The 17,481-nt window shown below is 43.8% G+C and overlaps 2 protein-coding genes across 2 annotated transcripts; one reads left to right on the forward strand and one right to left on the reverse strand.

Moving 5' to 3' along the window:
- Positions 1-1,175: 1,175 nt before the first annotated feature.
- On the reverse strand, positions 1,176-10,351 carry LOC135498998 (uncharacterized). Its single transcript, XM_064789591.1, has 8 exons — positions 10,211-10,351; positions 8,168-9,491; positions 7,578-7,662; positions 6,417-7,086; positions 5,796-5,946; positions 4,782-5,107; positions 4,305-4,447; positions 1,176-3,809 (listed from the first exon to the last, which is right to left on the reverse strand). The coding sequence occupies exons 2-8, from the start codon at positions 9,425-9,427 to the stop codon at positions 2,710-2,712; spliced, it is 3,735 nt and encodes a 1,244-aa protein (XP_064645661.1). The 5' UTR covers positions 9,428-9,491; positions 10,211-10,351; the 3' UTR covers positions 1,176-2,709.
- A 1,970-nt stretch (positions 10,352-12,321) lies between these two features.
- Positions 12,322-16,228, forward strand: LOC135498768 (post-GPI attachment to proteins factor 4-like). Its single transcript, XM_064789186.1, has 2 exons — positions 12,322-12,483; positions 15,106-16,228. The coding sequence occupies exon 2, from the start codon at positions 15,296-15,298 to the stop codon at positions 16,208-16,210; it is 915 nt and encodes a 304-aa protein (XP_064645256.1). The 5' UTR covers positions 12,322-12,483; positions 15,106-15,295; the 3' UTR covers positions 16,211-16,228.
- Positions 16,229-17,481: the final 1,253 nt, after the last annotated feature.

Here is a 17,481-nt window from a genome sequence, read left to right on the forward strand (position 1 = left end):
TCTTGACAATGTTTCTAAAATGAAAGGGGCACCTCTTGGATATTCCATGTAGCAAAATTTCATGAGTTTATCACCAGAATCTCGCATGCTAACTTGATATATATATATACTAATTGAGATTCGACTGCATAAGAATGTGTAACATGATGTACCGCATCCTTTCCACTATAGGAGACATCTGTATCTCATCTACTAGAGGAGATGAAGCTGCAAAAAGAAGATGGAAAATTCAGCAATCAACACCAGGGGAATAATGAACTGCTGCGGTTACTTCGTAAAGTTCGCTGCGGTGGGTAAGGGTAAGGGTGGGGTGTCAGCTACTAACGTTCTTAAATGTCTCTGAAATGCTACCAAAAAGGATAATTTTTTGGGTTTTTTGATGATTTTGATAGAATAATAGTATAATTTTCTTAAAAAGGAGTGTTTTTTGGGATTCTTAAAAAGAGTGTCGTGGATTCGCCTTGAAACTATGCCAAGGTATCTGATCAGACCGCCAGGGGAAACACACCCACAAAAGACAAAAAGCAAAAGCCTTAGTCTTCTGTACAGATCTGAAAATAGTATACCTCGGCCTTCTCGGCTGTTATAACCGATCAACCTAACACAAATTGCCACTTTTACTTATTCGTTTGGGTTTTTTTCTTTCGCGTGGTTTAGGTTTATCCTGAAGTAGGTTTCTTTTTGCATCTTCATCATCTCAACGATGACACATAATGAAGTTTTATTCAATGGAAACATCTTCTATTTGATCATTAAAAGTTCTTATGCAGTCATTTTAATAAAAAATTTGAGATATCCATTTCTATATGATGCTTTTATTCAATTTGCCGATAAAGAAGAAATTATCATATTATAATGTATTTGATCTTTAAAGGATTAAAGTATCATATCAAACTGTATGTCAGCAGCAACAGGGGTCATCCAAAAAGGAATACTGTATGTCAGCAGCAACATGGGTCATCCAAAAAGGAATTCCGATGGCTTCATCAGGAGCAGGAGAATACTACCCAGCAGCAGTCTGCTCATAGTATCCAGTATCTTCTTCTTCTCCATGGTTTTCAAAGCAGCTTCCACATCTTGTCAGTGTCTCCGTCGGCTCTAACACGCCATGCTATCAAAAGATGACAGGAGGAAATATCACCAACAACACAGATGCTTATACTAATGTTCTTTAATTTATTTGGACAATCTCAATATCACATCATATTGATATACATGTACATGTATAATTATACAAACGAGAAAATATCAAACTGAAGTGCAGCAGAAAAGTACTGTATACAGATTCAAATCTTGACTAAAAACTAAGCGTATAATTGCTAGGAATCAAAAGAGGCTGGGAGGATTTTTTAAAGGTTTTTTTATAAACCAATTTTTTGTTGTTAAAGGGGTGTTGACACTTTCTTGGAATGGCCTAAAATTTGGTTAGTGAATGCATATTAATGTACCATATGAGGATCCAAATATTTCAATTCGATGATCGCAACGAAATCTATTATTTTGAAGTGTTTAAAAAAATGACCTTGAAGCCACTATGACTAAGGATATCCATACTGTTTTTAAGAAAAAAGGTACACATTCTTATGCAGTTTGGGTCTCAATCAGTGACATATCAAGTTAGCAAGTGAGATTCTGGTGATAAACTCATTAATTTTGCTACATGGAACATCCAAGAGGTACCCCAATACTGTTTTTTCAATAAAAAAATTCCTGTACAATTGCTCCACAACTTTTATTCTTCATATCCAACACATTATTAATGCAGGAAATACGCAGCTGATGATAGCTGATCACAGCTGAATCTTAGCCAATAGGCCGAGAATGCAGCTGAGATGACAAATCCATGATGTCCAAACAGAATCTTAGCCAATAGGCCGAGAAACCAAGATGGAACAGGACTTCTGAACCAAGCTTTCCCAACTGAATCTTAGCCAATAGGCCGAGAGACCGAAAGGGAGCATGTCCAGATCTTGAAACTTTCTTAGTATTTATACAAGATTCAGTGTATCTGTCTTTTGGTTTGCGTTTCCATCTTTCAATAGTCTTCTTGCAGCTTTATCTTCCCCAAAGTATCATACAATTGAAAACTCTCAATTGGAATCCTCATCTGCTACACCAAAGAAATTTATAATGCAGTCAGTTTACAATATCAATCATATATCAATATTTCAAATGAGATTTTGAGATTTTCATTGTAATTGATGTAAAGGCCGGGCAAGACAGTACAGGATGTCTCAGAAACAAGTCTTTAAGGCAGTGGTCTATACTATACTGCCATCAAGAAATGCTGTATTGAGTGACACATCGAGTTTCTTGCTCCTTAAAATTGTACTCTGGCAATAAAAATCTGCATTTCGATGTTTGTTAGCTTCTGATAACCACACTGGACAACCACACTGGACCTATGTACAGACCTATGTACTGTCTAGACACAGTTTAGCCAGTCGCGGGAGCCCTGAGCAGAAGGCCATTTTACATGTGATAACCATATGAGTAACAGAAGCAGCTCAATCAGCTCAAAAGTGTCAACACATTTTGCTATTTACAATTCTTTAAGCGCACAAACTTCAAATCTACCAACTAATCTATGGACAATTATCATGGAATGTATTAAAAACTTACAATTTTTTACTCAATCGCAGAACCAGCTGACTGTTAACTTTCAGTTTCGACTCAACCAGTAGTGGCAACAGAACTAGCCATACAAACTCATTCCGCCGGAGAGGAATCCATTTTCTGCAGTCCTGTATTCGGTGAATTTTCACCGTCGTTCTGTTTTTGGTCACTGAACTCAAGCGGTTTATTCGCCTGTGGATCAGAACCGGAGCGTCGGTTCAAACCGGTGGAGGAATAATCCACCGCCGCAACCGCTACGGGAAATGCCTCCTCCTTTTGGGCGCATCCCCTCAGGGTATAGGTCAGATTCCGTGGAGCCCTTTTCCTCCGGCTAACGGTTGCAGTAGCCATTGGGACTTTTCTTGGTCGAAAATATGAACCAGATGCCTCATTTTCTCGCCCTAAGGCCACAACAGGCACAGAAATCGGGTACGCGTCGCCTTTTTCGTTCATTCGGCGCCGTCCCCCAGGTTTTACTTTGTCACCTTGCTTCGCCACCCCAACGGTGGCATCGCCGATCTTATAAACTACCTGCGAGTGACGCGTCAACATGTGGGCTTTCAAATTACTCGAACAGATGAAGTTACGACCGCACTCCTTGCATTTGAATGGGTAGACCCCAGTGTGGATGCGTTTGTGAATCGAAAGATGCGCCTTTGATCGGAAACACTTCCCGCAGGTTTGACAAATAAACGGTTTTGTCTCGGAATGAATTTTCTGATGTCCCTTCAAACTTTCGGCAGTTTTGAATGTTTTCGGACAATTCTTACAGGCAAACGGCTTCTCGTCCGAATGTAAAACTTTATGATTCTTCAGTTTCCAATTCGTCGCAAAGATGGCGCCACACTCAGCGCAAATATGCGGCGACTCTGCCAAATTATGCGCCTTGCGATGACGGACAAAATTCGAGGCATTGGCGAATCCTTTTTTGCAAATTTTACACCACAGTCCTTCTTTTCCTTGCAGTCGATGTCGTTTCATATGTTCTGATAAAACGGCGCGATCGGTGAACTTTTCATCGCAGATCCAACAGCTGAATGAGCTACCGTTCGTGTGGAGCTTGCGATGTTTCTGCAGATTGTGATCGGAGAGAAAGCAGCGTGAACATTCGTCGCATTTGAACGGCTTGGCGTGAACGGACTGGTGACGTCGCTCGTGGGCTTCAAGTTCAACCTTAGTCACGTATTCTTTACCTGAAATTAGAATCGTGAAAGTTTTATTGCAAGTGTAGACTTTGTTGTCGATAATACAGCGTGCTACTACGTTTGGGGCCGATTGGCTTACTCGCCAAACAAACTCCATGAAAGGGAATCCAATCCAAGCAACTGTCCAACAGGCCTGAAATGTGTTTTTATTCTGAATTTATATTCCTGAAGATCAAAGTGGTATTTCGCATGTTTAGCCACAATCACCGTCTTCTTCTACATTCAGGAATCCCCTATGACCAAAATGCTAGCTACAAGGACCGATAGCTCAGTTGGTATGAGCAAAAAAGTCCTAACGCTATCATTGCAAATGAAATTTATTGAAAGAGATAATGCTCAGTTGAGCTGAAGCTGATGTTTGTCTCTTTATGACTGAGCAACGGCACAACTCTCCACGCAGAGCCAAAAAGTGTGCCAGTGATCTGTCGTCGTTGTAAAATTGGTCACAGATAAAATCACGCTTCCAAATTCAAATTCACTTACTGCAATGTTGACACTTGTGGGCTGGCTCTGTATAATGCTGTTGGCAATGTTCCAGTAATTCATCGCAGTTGTTGAAAGCCGCCCGACAACTGTAACATGTGACCATCGGCGGGTTCTTCTCCTTGTGGACTCTCTTCTTATGCCTGTAATAATAGAAACGAAAGAATTTCATCTTGGTCTTTATGTTTGTCCAGACCAAACTCTGTACAGCAGAACCTCCCCTAGCGGACACCTCTCTACTACGAATTGCGGACACAGCGGTGGTGACTCTGTGGTCCGATCAACTCACAATTACGGACAGAAAGCAAAAAAAAGGCTTCTTGTGTGCGGTAGTCGAGTAGGCCAAGCAGATAGAAACTTTTTTTTTGTTTCTTTGTAGTATATTTGTCCAGAATGAACTCGTGTTTGTCCCTTCGGTAATCTCCATCCCATAAACCTTCAAATATTGTCCATAAGTCCAATATTTATTTTACATACCTGATCAAATTAGACTGGCCATTGAAGAGACGTCCGCAAAATTGACAAGGGAACGGGCCCTCGCCCGTGTGGGACAACTCATGGATGTCACGTAGACTCTTGGACAGGTAAACCTTCTCGCATTTCCTGCACCGGAACGGTTCACCTCCTGTGTGAGAGAGTCGGTGGATCTGGAGGTTAGTTTCGCTGGTGTAGGCATTCCCACAGTCCTCACAGATGAAAGTTTTTTCCCCAGTGTGGGTGCGGGCGTGGATCTCCATGTCGCGTCTGAACATGAAACGCTTGTGGCATTCGTCGCATTTATGGGGTTTGTCTCCAACGTGCACCTGAAAATACAATTTTCAGATAAGTCCAGGAATCTTAAAACTCGGACAACATCCTCGACAGGCTTAAGGCCAGCCTCCTGAACCTCTCCGAGAAGAGTAGATAAGTCCAGGAATCTTAAAACTCTGACAACATCCTCGACAGGCTCAAGGCCGGCCTCCTGAACCTCTCCGAGAACAGCAGATAAGTCCAGGAATCTTAAAACTCTGACAACATCCTCGACAGGCTCAAGGCCGGCCTCCTGAACCTCTCCGAGAACAGCAGATAAGTCCAGGAATCTTAAAACTCTGACAACATCCTCGACAGGCTCAAGGCCAGTCTCCTGAACCTCTCCGAGAACAGCAGAGTCGTGATACAATGGATCCTGCCCACTGCAGCATCCCAGGATACAACAGAGCTGATCGACTTGCCAAAGATGGAAGACAACGACGTCACGAGGAAAAGCAGGGTGTCATTAAGAGGCCCGGGACAGTCATTAGGCTTATACCCCCATTGCAGCCTAACTGTAGCAAGACTGGAAATAACCTCAAAAATGTGTCTTTTGAAGCCTGATACTAGGTCCAGTTCCCTCAATTTTCAACATGTAACCTTGAAAAACTTTTACAGGAGATTTTGTCAAAAGTTTGGTTCGACACTCGATCAAGAAAGTTTAGCTTGTGTCCAACAATAGTGACAACAAAAGTTCATTACCTGTGAATGTCGGTTCATCAAATTCTTCGACGTGAAAGTCTTGTCGCACAGACCGCAGGCGAATGGTCGAACATTCAGGTGCATACGCTGGTGATTCTCGTAATCGCGCCGATTGAAGAACTCACGGCCGCAGTGCTCCAGACACTTGTACCTGAAATGATAACGTTGCATAATCAGGTAACGAGTCTGTATTCCGATAAATCTCGTACGGCGCTAGAGGTAGGCCCGTTAAATGTTGAACTTATTGACAGCAATGACAAGAATTCAATGCTCAGCCTGAAATACAGAAAACCACCAAATATCTGCACCATAATTTTTGCAAATTTGGGAATTCTCACGATTTACATCTTTACAGATCATAAATATTCTTCCCGTTTTCCCGATAAAACTATTATTTGGAAATTGCCATTTTTTGCGAACTGAGGTTATTTGCCTGTTAATTGCCAAATCTACGAAAATAAAACGTCAAATCTGGTGGTCTGCACCAATTTTGTTGAATGAAAGTGATTTTTCCCCTGTCCCAAGTCAACCTAGTCACGTAGTTTCACAAGTGGTGAAAACCACAAACGGTCGAGTTATTTCTTTGGCCTTATTGGGGCCCCCCTGTTGCCATAAACTCACCTAAACATCTTCGTCCCGAAGATTCCCGGCTTCTTACAAGAGCACCCATTGATGTCGCCCCTATGGTCGCACTTGGCACACACGTAGGCCGCGTTCAAAACATTTAATTTCTCCACGTCAAACTCGTCGGGAATTTTATACCAAATCATCCGGGTCCGTGCATTTTTCTTTCCGGTCGTCTTTTCGATTTGAACACCCTTTGCATTCCCTTGATCATTTTTTCCAATTTCCTCGGAAAGTTTTTGTTTTAAGTCTGTTGCCATGGCCACCAGACACTTGGTGTTCAAGGTACCTGGGGTAACACCAGTGTTCTCATGTACCCCAGTGTTCTGTGTACTTTGTTTAGGAACACCAGTGTTTTGAGTACACGGGCAGACGTCGCCTGTGTTTTTAAAGACGTTTCCGCACTTCAGACACTCGAACTGGAACGGTGAAGCCAGAGGAACCCGTTTGTCTGGCTGACTGTCACCTTCTTCATTCAATTTACGTTTCTTCGGAGACTCCCTGCGATGGGTTATGCCTGTTGTCATATAGGACACCATCGGTTCACCACTGGGGCCAGGAGTTGGTGCTCCGTCATTTCCATCTCTGCTTCTCTTGGAGTGTGCAGGTGTGGTCCCTTTGAGTCTCTGATGTCCATCAAGGTTTGACCCCGGCGAGGCAATGATACCTACAATTGGAGAGCCAAGAAATGACCTTGTAAAAGATACTCAAAGAATTCGAATCGCTTAGGGATTGTGTTATGTTGAAATGAAATGATTTGACATTCACATTTTTTACTGGTGGCTCAATTGTGACCCGCCATGACAAAACAGGTCGCATGTCGCTCTGAGCTTGACAGGTTAAGACAGACTGCTTGTTCATTTCACTGATGTCTGCCTTTTGTAAAATCGGAGCATATCAATTTCTTCTATTATGTCCTGGTGTCATTTTAGGCTCATCTTCTGTGCGACATGCGACTCATTTTGTCGTGGTGGGTCACAATTCTCGTTAGCAGTAACATTGCTATTAAGTGCTGATACTTCTATCATAAATGAAATTCACTGAAGGAGACATGACTATTTGAGCCAAGGCTGGTGTATGATTCTAACGCTAATTTTGGAACCGGGCCATGGCATATTCAAATTGATTCGTGGACTAATGACGCCATGCAACACATACCAAATGCACCCTTCTCATGCCTTCTCAAGCCTTGTGGTGCCACTTTTGATGCCTTCGGAGACTCCTTGGGAACACTTTCACCGTCCTGGAAGAAACATTGGTAAACATTAACACTGACTGAAGTACAGTTTGTACATTCTTTTCTTCTTCTTCTTCAGCATTCACTCTGGACTTGGAGGTATCATTCTCCAGGGAGTATTCCTACTCCAAGGGGGATGAGCTTCCTTATATTGTACATGCCACTATGGTTTGGCCCCAATAAGGATTATTAGCCTTGTGACCGGGTCTAGTCATCGGTAGAGTCCACGCAAGCTACTCATGTTGCTCACTTGGCAGGGTCTTTCTTGTCCTGGCTTAGACACCAGAAACAAGGAACCCAAGTTTTACATCTCATATCAAGGACTGTGAAGAGCTAAGAATTTGAGTTCCTTGAATGCCACACCGGTTCAATGAAAAATAAAATCTGGGAATTGAACTCAGATCCTACTGTGTGGGAGCCAGCCCTAACCATTTGGCTATGAGGCTCCACGACAGTGGTCTTCAAAACCAATCAAACTAAACTACATAAATGAACGCAATGATATAATTACCTCATCCAGATCACTCCCAGAACTAACTATCGTGTTGTCGTCACTGCCATCAGAATCTACTTCATGTTCTTTCATAAATTCCTCCATCGCTTTCCCATAATCAGGGTCACTACTTTTTCTCTTGTTGGTGTCCTTCTCCTCCCCAACATCCTCCTTCTCCAGTTGGTCTGATGCTTCACCAGTCGCCTGATTCACCTCTGCAACACCAGTGGACTCAATCTCCACAGCAACACCAATCAACGCATTCACCTCTGCAACACTTGTTGACTCAATCTCCTCTGCAATACCAGTCACCTCAGTAACACCTGTCGACGCATTCACCTCTGCAACACTTGTTGACTCAATCTCCTCTGCAATACCAGTCACCTCAGTAACACCTGTTGACGCCTTCACCTCTGGTGCCACATCTGTGTTTTGTATCCCAAGAAAATTTTGCCGCACGGCTTTCCCCAGATAATCTTTCTGAATAAAGTACACCCCTGCTTGGGGTTTAGTACCAATTTCAAAAAAAGGGACAGGGTTTTGTTCTACAGTGTATCCACTGCCAACATCTGATGTAGTTTCTATACTCAAGTCATTCTGCAAATCACCTTGTACAATCTCACCGGACTCTGCATCTTTATTTGAAAATATTTGCACCACCATGTCAACATTGATGTCTGGTTTAGCTTCAATCTCATAGGTGGCAACATTGTCCAAATCATTTTGTTCAACAGTGAATTGTTCGTCAATATTTGGTTTAGCTTGAATTTCCGATCTATTCTGGAAATCACCTTGCTGTGCCTGATCCACACTGCTAGCACGCACCGCATTACATGCTAAGGAAGGAGAGCTAACCTCGGACATGACCTGCTCAATGATGACACCGGTATCAAAGCTAGGTTTTTTATCCACAGCCTGTTCAACAACTATTACCTCCTCTGTCCCGCAGAATATAGGTTGGGAATTGGACCCAATGCACTGTAAACCACCATGATAAGTCTCAGACGTCGCAACGTCTGCTGTGACCAGGTCGGTCGTCATGACGTTTGAATCGTTATCTATTGACATAATATTCACCACTTCTTTGTAGATGTCAGTAGCCTCTATACATATTTCCTCCACAAGGTCTACGTGTTCTGGATTTTCAGTACGTTTTTCTTCCGTAGTTTCAATACTCTTTGGACGTTCCTCAGTTCCGGATGAGTTGTGATTGACGTCCGACTCTGTGGCAATCTCAGTAGAGGTGCTGGTCTCCATGTCGTAGGCCTGCTCTTCCATTGTTGGCGGCTGTCTGTAGCTAGCTTGCTCAAGCCTGCAGACGTAGTCGCTCGAGTTGAATCAACTGCAAGAGCAAGGGAATATCAAAATAAAATAATCATCTATCTAAAATTTGAAAAGAAGGAAACTCTGATCACAGGCCCCCGAAAGAGAAGCCTAGTTAGCGGGATTATTGGGCTAAACAAGGGGATAAGCAAGGAAAGGAGGCACTGGCTTATCCCATTGTTAAGCCTGATAATCCCACTAGGCTTCAGGGGTCTGTGGCTATGCTCCAATATTGGATATGTATTAATTTGGTTCTAGCCTCATTTGAAAGGCTAAGGAATGTAATTTGGGTGTCTTGCTCAATTCAATGACAGTATAGGCCCTTTGGCTTTTCCAGATACGCTGGTACCATCTTGGGTCGGCCAAACAAACCATCTTTACAATACATCTTCACGGTAAAAGATGCCAGACAATGGCGCAGGAGGCATTGTCTGGTGTCAATGACGGTAAAAACCTACTGTAACAGTAAAGGTAGTTTGTTTTGCCGTCCCTAGGGGGTAGGCCTACCGGTGTATCTGGAAAAGGGCCTATTGACAGGGAGAATCCAACCCTAAATAACTAAGGATATAGCCACAGGACTGTCCTTCCAACCTGTACAGCAGGGCTATGTATGCATACATGTGTCGATCCCACACGCGTATACTCAAAGCCACACGCACAATGCATTGCACGCAGATGTACAGTGCAAGTGCGCGTTCAAAGAGGATATACTCTATAGAGATATATGAGGAATATTACCACTTTGTCGCAATCACAATTATCCAGTTTGGCGATTGAAGTATTCATTCATCAGTTTACATCGTAAATTTTAAATTTGCTGGTGTATTTTTGCCTATAATATGTTCTTTTGCGACAAAGAAATTTCGCCAAAATTACTGAAATTCGTATTTAGCTAAATAAAGTACCAATTTCCGTTGTTATTGTGGTCTCCTCATTTCTGTGTTCGCCGACAAATACATTTACTGTAAAGTCAATCAGGAGCCGTCACGACGAGAGGCAGTGACGATCGGTGCGACCTGGCTCCGTCATTATGCAGCCACATCCAAGGTCGCAACGGCTCGTGAAGGAGTTTACATCAGGCATCTGTCTACCAAGTGGTAAACTCCGGACACAGTGGACCGGCCTCGTTCCTCACACTAACGAACCCAATTATGATGACGCAAGGGACTGCCTAGGGAGTCCACCAAGAGGGGGCTATTATGTTTTTTTATGTAATCTTAATAAACTTACATTATATACTAGGGAGTCCACCAAGGGGGGCTATTACGTTTTTTTATGTAATCTTAATAAACGTATATTATATATAATTATATCAACAATACCGTTGATTGGTCGGTGCTTAGAGTATAGGTCGGGGCAAAGGTTTGCATAACCCGCCGTTATCGTGTAAGGATAAATAACAGGAAATAAAACCAGGCTATCTTATCTCAAACGACACCACAAACAGGTCAATCGATATTATGGTCTGACATCTATCCTGTGTAGCGTAATTGGAAATAATCTCACTGATCAACATCAAGAATTCATCCAGCAGTAGAAGAGTCGAATGCAACCGCGCAACTCGGTTTTATGGACATATTTTAGGTAAGACCTGCCTTATATAACCCCCGGCCCCCCTCCCCCTCCCCATATCTTGGAATACCAGAGTCAGTCGTATGCTCCTTACATCGCACACGTGCTGGGTGTTGGCCTGAATTCAGGATGTTCCCCCCCCTTCTCATCTTGACCCACACTCCTCCGCAGTAGCGGGCATTTTCGCAGAAGCTCGTATCAGTAACGGATTTAGGGAGTATGATTGTATTACTTTGCGCAGCCACTGGCTTGTGAGTGTATTTATAGTTGTCTGCAGGCGCTCAATGGGCAAGCCTCAGCAGTGATCGTGCCACAGTATACCCAGCGAGTGAACCCTCCTCCCAAAATCCAGTTGAACCTTTGTCCAAAAACTGAGAAGAACTACACTCCGGACACAGTGGACTGGCTCCCTATCCACATGAAGTAAGTATGATTAGAATGAGGAATAGACTGCCTCGGGAGGCTGAATATCTAGATATACAAGGACCTACGTATGGACTTACCAAGGAAGTTTTATTTAGGAAATTATAACCTACTTAGACTTACCCTTGAACGAGTCGCCGGTTTATTCTAGCATGGGGCAACGACTCTCCGAAAGCGGTGGCGACGCTCATAGGCTAGTCACTAGATACCGGGTCCTCCAGACATATCTTTTCAACCACTGCCTGGGGTGTTGGGGGTGATGAAACGCATCACGCCCCGACCGGGGCATCCCGTACAGCCCGCCTATTCCTCCATACGTATACGCATACGCATACGTACACGTCATCACAAGTTGTCACAACGTCTCTAATAACTAGTGCACCTACCTTGAAGTCTTGTCACTGCCACTAAAATTCGGATCTAGAAAGGGCACATCCACTAAGCCAGACCCCCACGGTGTCAATTTGCCCAGTCAAGCGTGTACAAGACTGTACTTCTACCAACACAAGCATTGACCCAGCAACACCACAAGACCGCCACGCATAGCCCGTGTCAATGGAATTAGCGTCCCCCCGAGAAAAGTCCCCTTCACCAAAGCTTATAGTGTAAGTTTCTATAGCCGTATGCCTAATCCATCAGCGAACAATAAAATTCCTGGGGGGACTACGATCTCGTTACCATGGCTACGTCGGCGACGGCCATGAGGTGTGGAAGGATTGACAGTCCCACGAATGAATTATAGTCATCGAGGTTTGGGTGACAGTCGGCGACATCATTGACCTATCAATGAGCGATGGCGATGTTTGAATAGTTCAAAAAATCTATTAAACATACAGTTGGACTTTCGTTCCAGGGGTCAAGTTTTCTTGTCACATTGCATTGGGATACATCACTTGGCAGGTGGTGTATTGTGGTGACGTCAGTATCAAACATCATGAAGCACATTCAGTCCGGCACCCACGGTCCAGTGCAGTGATATCAGCGGACCAGGACCAGGAGGACAAACGGACTGCCTCGTGAGTCTAATTTAGTACTCGTAACTTTTGGTCAACTGAACTCGGGTAAAATAATGGACTGGGCCATGCATGCGAAGGTAGATCACCGGAATTGTATGCCCTCGTTGAATGTAGCCTACACTCCGGACGCAATGAAAAAAAATTGAATTTGAATTTCTGATATGTCTCTATATGATAAAAGGAATATGATGAATGATGAACTTTGCTAAGTGCTAAGTCTGACATGAACAAGGGCCCTTACTTTGTGTACTAGTCACTAGGAGATGGCCAAATTAGCCCCTCTCCTCCTCCCTCTAGTGCCCCTTTAACGCATTAGCATTTTATTACGAGTGTGTACCCTGTAATCGCAACCTACCAAGGGAGGGAACTTTACTTGGCACTGACGTCATCACATGATACCGCCTGCAAAATTTTCGCGGTTGCCATGGATTCCATGCTCACTGGCGATGGGTTCGGCATGCATCTCTTCTGAAGGATGCTGCGGTGAGGAAATTGGCTCTTCTGAAGATCGGACTAGTCTTTGGCCTTATTATCTGTGAGTACCCATGTTTACCTAGAATATATATGACCTATATTCTTTGTTCTATATATATATTTCACCCTGACGTAACCAGTGATTTTCCGCCTGTCGATATAACGAGATACGGTAGGAGTATCAAGAATCTCAGGATATTTCTATCATGATCTTCATGACGTAAGTCGTTTACATTCAAGCATCGGCAAGATCGGCTTGATGGAACTGGCCATAGTGCGCGTGCGCAAGATCAAGTGAAGTCGGGACAGTCCCTAGGGTAACCAGCTACGTTTATCCGGTGCCGATGAGTCAAATCTCTCGCCAACGCGCCTGCGGGGAACATGCTCTGATGTTTGAAAGGAACTCTGACAGCATCTGGCGAGAACTCGTCCCCGATTCTGTCAACGCGTTAATGTCCCTGGCGACAATCTTTAAAGGTTTACATACTTTGTTTTTAACACATTTATCGGGCGGCTCAAATGAAACAAGATAGTGGTCGGCGAGACGCGAGACGCGTGTTTGTTGGAGACTTGTAGACTAAATGCCGACTGCGGGGGGGGGGAGGGGTCACTGCATATCAATGACCGACCATCTGCCAATAAAGGTGCAGCAGTCTTTTGGACAGCTACCGCGTCAAGAATGTAGACCTTTTTGTAAGTAGGCCCGTTCACGATGATAGCACCTCATTCTCATTTTAGTAAATCAAATCAAAATGTATTGTTCTACAACATGCACAAGCATCAGCATGACAAAAGGGAGCATAAGGCACCTATTCCATAGAGGTATACGGTATACTACACTATACGCGAACAATGGCTTCACAAAGGGTGCATGACCATCAAGGTATAGTATAGTATAGTATAGTATAGTATAGGGTATAGCTCTATGGAATAGGTGCCTTAGGGCAGACTGATAAATAACAACGAGAAGGCCGCACGAGACCTTGAAAGTAGGCAGAATGAAGACGGGGTCCTGAAGGCCGAATGTTGAGTCCGAGCAAGCTGAAGGCAGGGGTGCCGCGACGTGAGAAAGCCGAACAAAAGCTCCATGAGGAGGCCGAACGGAAGCTGTGCTAACAGGGACGAATCGCTAGGTCACGAGACGAGCACGGAGAGAAACGAACGTAAGATACAACTTGTATGAATGATTCGAGGAATCACGAGGCGTCAAGTCTGTGTGCGTACAAGGTACATGGTTTCGTGTCCGATTTGTGGGTCTTTGGTACGGGCAGCCCATCGCGTCATCCAAGGCGGTCCAATGTGTACGGTTGGTGCGCCAGACCAAAATTCGTCCCCTGACCATCCTCGCCACCCGGAGGAAAGAAACAGGGGTTTGTGATCGCCTCTGCGGCGCTGGCTGCACACAAGGCAGGGGAAGAGAAGCGAATGCCAGCTGGCGGGTCACATTTATTTTCAGCAGTGCAGCAACCGGCAAGTTGCCACTTTGGTCGGCGGTTCCTGAGATAGCCTCACCTATGCGAGCGGGCCCTCACGATATGGACTGAACTTACACTCCACCATTTTCACTGTAACTTGAAAATCTTAAAGCAATCAGAACGGGAATAAGAAGTCTTTCAAAAACGAAGCGAATGCCAATATCAAGGGTGCATGGGAGTCTGTGTTTTTTTTCCCGAGAGAACAGCCTCCCAGGCTTTCACTTCATTTTAAAGGAGTATAAATGTTCTGGTTGCTTCAGGATTTCAAGTTTTCGCAAATATGGTGGAACTCTTGGTTAACCCTTAATCAGAGAAAGCAGCATTTTTGAATAGTTCCAACCCTTTCTCTCTTTCACAGGTCTGCTGCAGCTCCCGGCCGTCTAGACTCCCGGGCAGTCCATTTGGTCATCCCGAGACCGGTCAAATGCGTCCGGAGTAAAATTCCCGCCCCACCCAACTCCGACACTGACAACACCATCTGGGGAGGACGTCCATGACAGAAAAGATATATATGACGTATTCCAGATGAGATGGGGATAATTAAAAGTTGTTGCTCGGGATTACACACTTGCCTCCTCAATAATTTCAGGTTGTTTATATTCCGTCGGCTGTGTTATTTCATATCAATATTTTTCCTGACTTTCTGCGTTTTCATGCCAGCTTTCACATTCAGGTTACAATTTTCGGCATACAACTGGCCGCGGAGTGCAACATTTCAAACAGCTTTGGAAAAACAGGCAAATGACGTCAGAGCAGAAAAAGCAAAATGGCGCATCGAACATGCCAGGAACGGAGAACTTACAAAATCATTCCGCAATTCGTCGAATTTACTGGGAGTCAGTGTTTTGATAACTGTGATATCTATGAGGAGGGATACTATTGACGGATATGATCCGATGTATTTGAGCCAAGTCATGACGGAAACTGTAGACCTTTACCGCCGGTTTCAGACCATCGGCGGTGACCCGAATTTCTTCCGTTTGGTGCTATGCAACATTGATCCCTTGCCGCAATCTTATGTCGAACTAAACAAACTAGCTGAAGTTTACAAAATTCATACTTTTACACGATTTTTGAATTCCCGCCCGTCCGATTACGAAAACCGCAACCGGCATTTAAAAGAAAGGAATGATTATATTTACTGCCTCAGAAAATCTCTCGAACTCAACCCGCGTTACGTCATATTATTAGAAGATGATGCACTTCCGATCAAGGATGCATTCTGGGTCATATACAACACTGTCACTAACTCTTTAGAACGCTACTTAAAAATACACCTTAATGAGAAATTAGGGTTTGTAAAGTTCTATCATCCATATCGTTTCTTTGACAGAGTAGTGTATTGGGAACTTTTAGGCTTCAGTTCATTTTTTGGAACCATATTGACAACATTTCATTACTTTCTATCAAAGGACAAGTCCTTCGTGTATATGAACTGGTTCTTTTACATTCTACTCGTTTTCCTCATAGGTGTCACCCTGGGGTATGCAAATCTTTTAAAGATGCGCCACCTGTCGACGCATCTGTACACTATGATCCCGTCACGTGATTGTTGTACGCCTGCTGTGTTATTTTCAAATTCGAGCGGCCATGACTTCGCAGATTATTTTGATAAGCATCCATGTCATTCAGAGTCTTGCCCGAAGGACCTTCTTCTGAGGCCTTTTCTTCGAGACACTAAATCTCAAGGCCTAATGGTACTTCCTAATATATACGATCATATTGGTTTATACTCTATCGTGCAAAAACGGGTTAAACACCCAGATGTTTTAAATTAAAGATAGTTTTTTTGAAAATGAGGCACTTATCCTTTTTGTCATCTAACAATGCTGAAAAATAATGATGATTGTTCAACCCCCCCCCCCCCGCCCGCCCCGACAGTATGGCTTGTTACTGAGAAAACTTTGAGAATATCCATCGTCGCTTTGCCAGGTGACAAGCATCCCCGATTCCACATTTTAGGTAGCTCCCATTGCGTAAATGCACAATCACCCGGGCGTCGGGCCAAATGTCCAATTTACATGCACCCGCTGTCACACAGTAGGTCGAGTGAGACAGGCTTGGCAACGATAATCACCATTGACGATGCTTGGAGAGTGGTAAATGCATAGTCAACTTCTGACCACGCTGACCCAGAAAACGTGTAGGCCTAATTAGAAAATCAACAGTACAACATTCAATTAAAATGAATATATAAAAAACCTTTTGACATAATATTCACCAGTTTATGTATCACCTTTGTCATTTTCACTCCGTAAATTATTTAATCTAGCTGCAACTGTATCACCAAAACGCTGTTTTCTGACCCACATAATTGAAGAGCCAACACACATTCTTCAACTCTCGGATAACTTTCTTGGGCCACGTGAGTGGAAACCAAGTGACATATTATGTTAATGTATATCCCGTTATTGTGGTCTTATTGACGGCTATTAAGATGATGGCCATTGTATTGAAGAGACAATAGGCAGCAGCTGGGCAGGCAAGATAAAGTTATACAAAGCCGCCAATAGGGGTCTCTCACAGTAGGTCGAAATGATTCACGCTTGTACTAGGACATTGTCACAACCATAGAGACATGGTTGGCAGTGTGACACACAAGAACATTGTCACAACCATAGAGACATGGTTGGCAGTGTGACACACAAGGACATCGTCACAACCATAGAGACATGGTTGGCAGTGTGACACACAAGGACATTGTCACAACCATAGAGACATGGTTGGCAGTGTGACACACAAGAACATTGTCACAACCATAGAGACATGGTTGGCAGTGTGACACACAAGGACATTGTCACAACCATAGAGACATGGTTGGCAGTGTGACACACAAGGACATTGTCACAACCACAGAGACATGGTTGGCAGTGTGACACACAAGAACATTGTCACAACCATAGAGACATGGTTGGCAGTGTGACACACAAGGACATTGTCACAACCATAGAGACATGGTTGGCAGTGTCTTCTGTTCTCACCATGCTTGGTGTTCTGCTCACCATGGGGTCCGGTGGCTTAGCAACAGGACACAACAATTACCTTGTTA

Source organism: Lineus longissimus, chromosome 14 (genome assembly GCF_910592395.1).
Source record: "Lineus longissimus chromosome 14, tnLinLong1.2, whole genome shotgun sequence".
In the NCBI taxonomy this organism is placed as follows: Eukaryota; Metazoa; Nemertea; class Pilidiophora; order Heteronemertea; family Lineidae; genus Lineus; species Lineus longissimus.

Bases quoted from the DNA above. Each gene is read 5' to 3' on its own strand.
- LOC135498998 (XM_064789591.1), bottom strand. From the start codon at position 9,427: ATGGAAGAGCAGGCCTACGACATGGAGACCAGCACCTCTACTGAGATT. The intron at 7,663-8,167 runs GTAATTATATCA...TGTTTCTTCCAG, and splicing joins CTGGGAGTGATCTGGATGAG to GACGGTGAAAGTGTTCCCAA. The intron at 7,087-7,577 runs GTATGTGTTGCA...CTCCAATTGTAG, and splicing joins GCATGAGAAGGGTGCATTTG to GTATCATTGCCTCGCCGGGG.
- LOC135498768 (XM_064789186.1), top strand. From the start codon at position 15,296: ATGAGGAGGGATACTATTGACGGATATGATCCGATGTATTTGAGCCAA.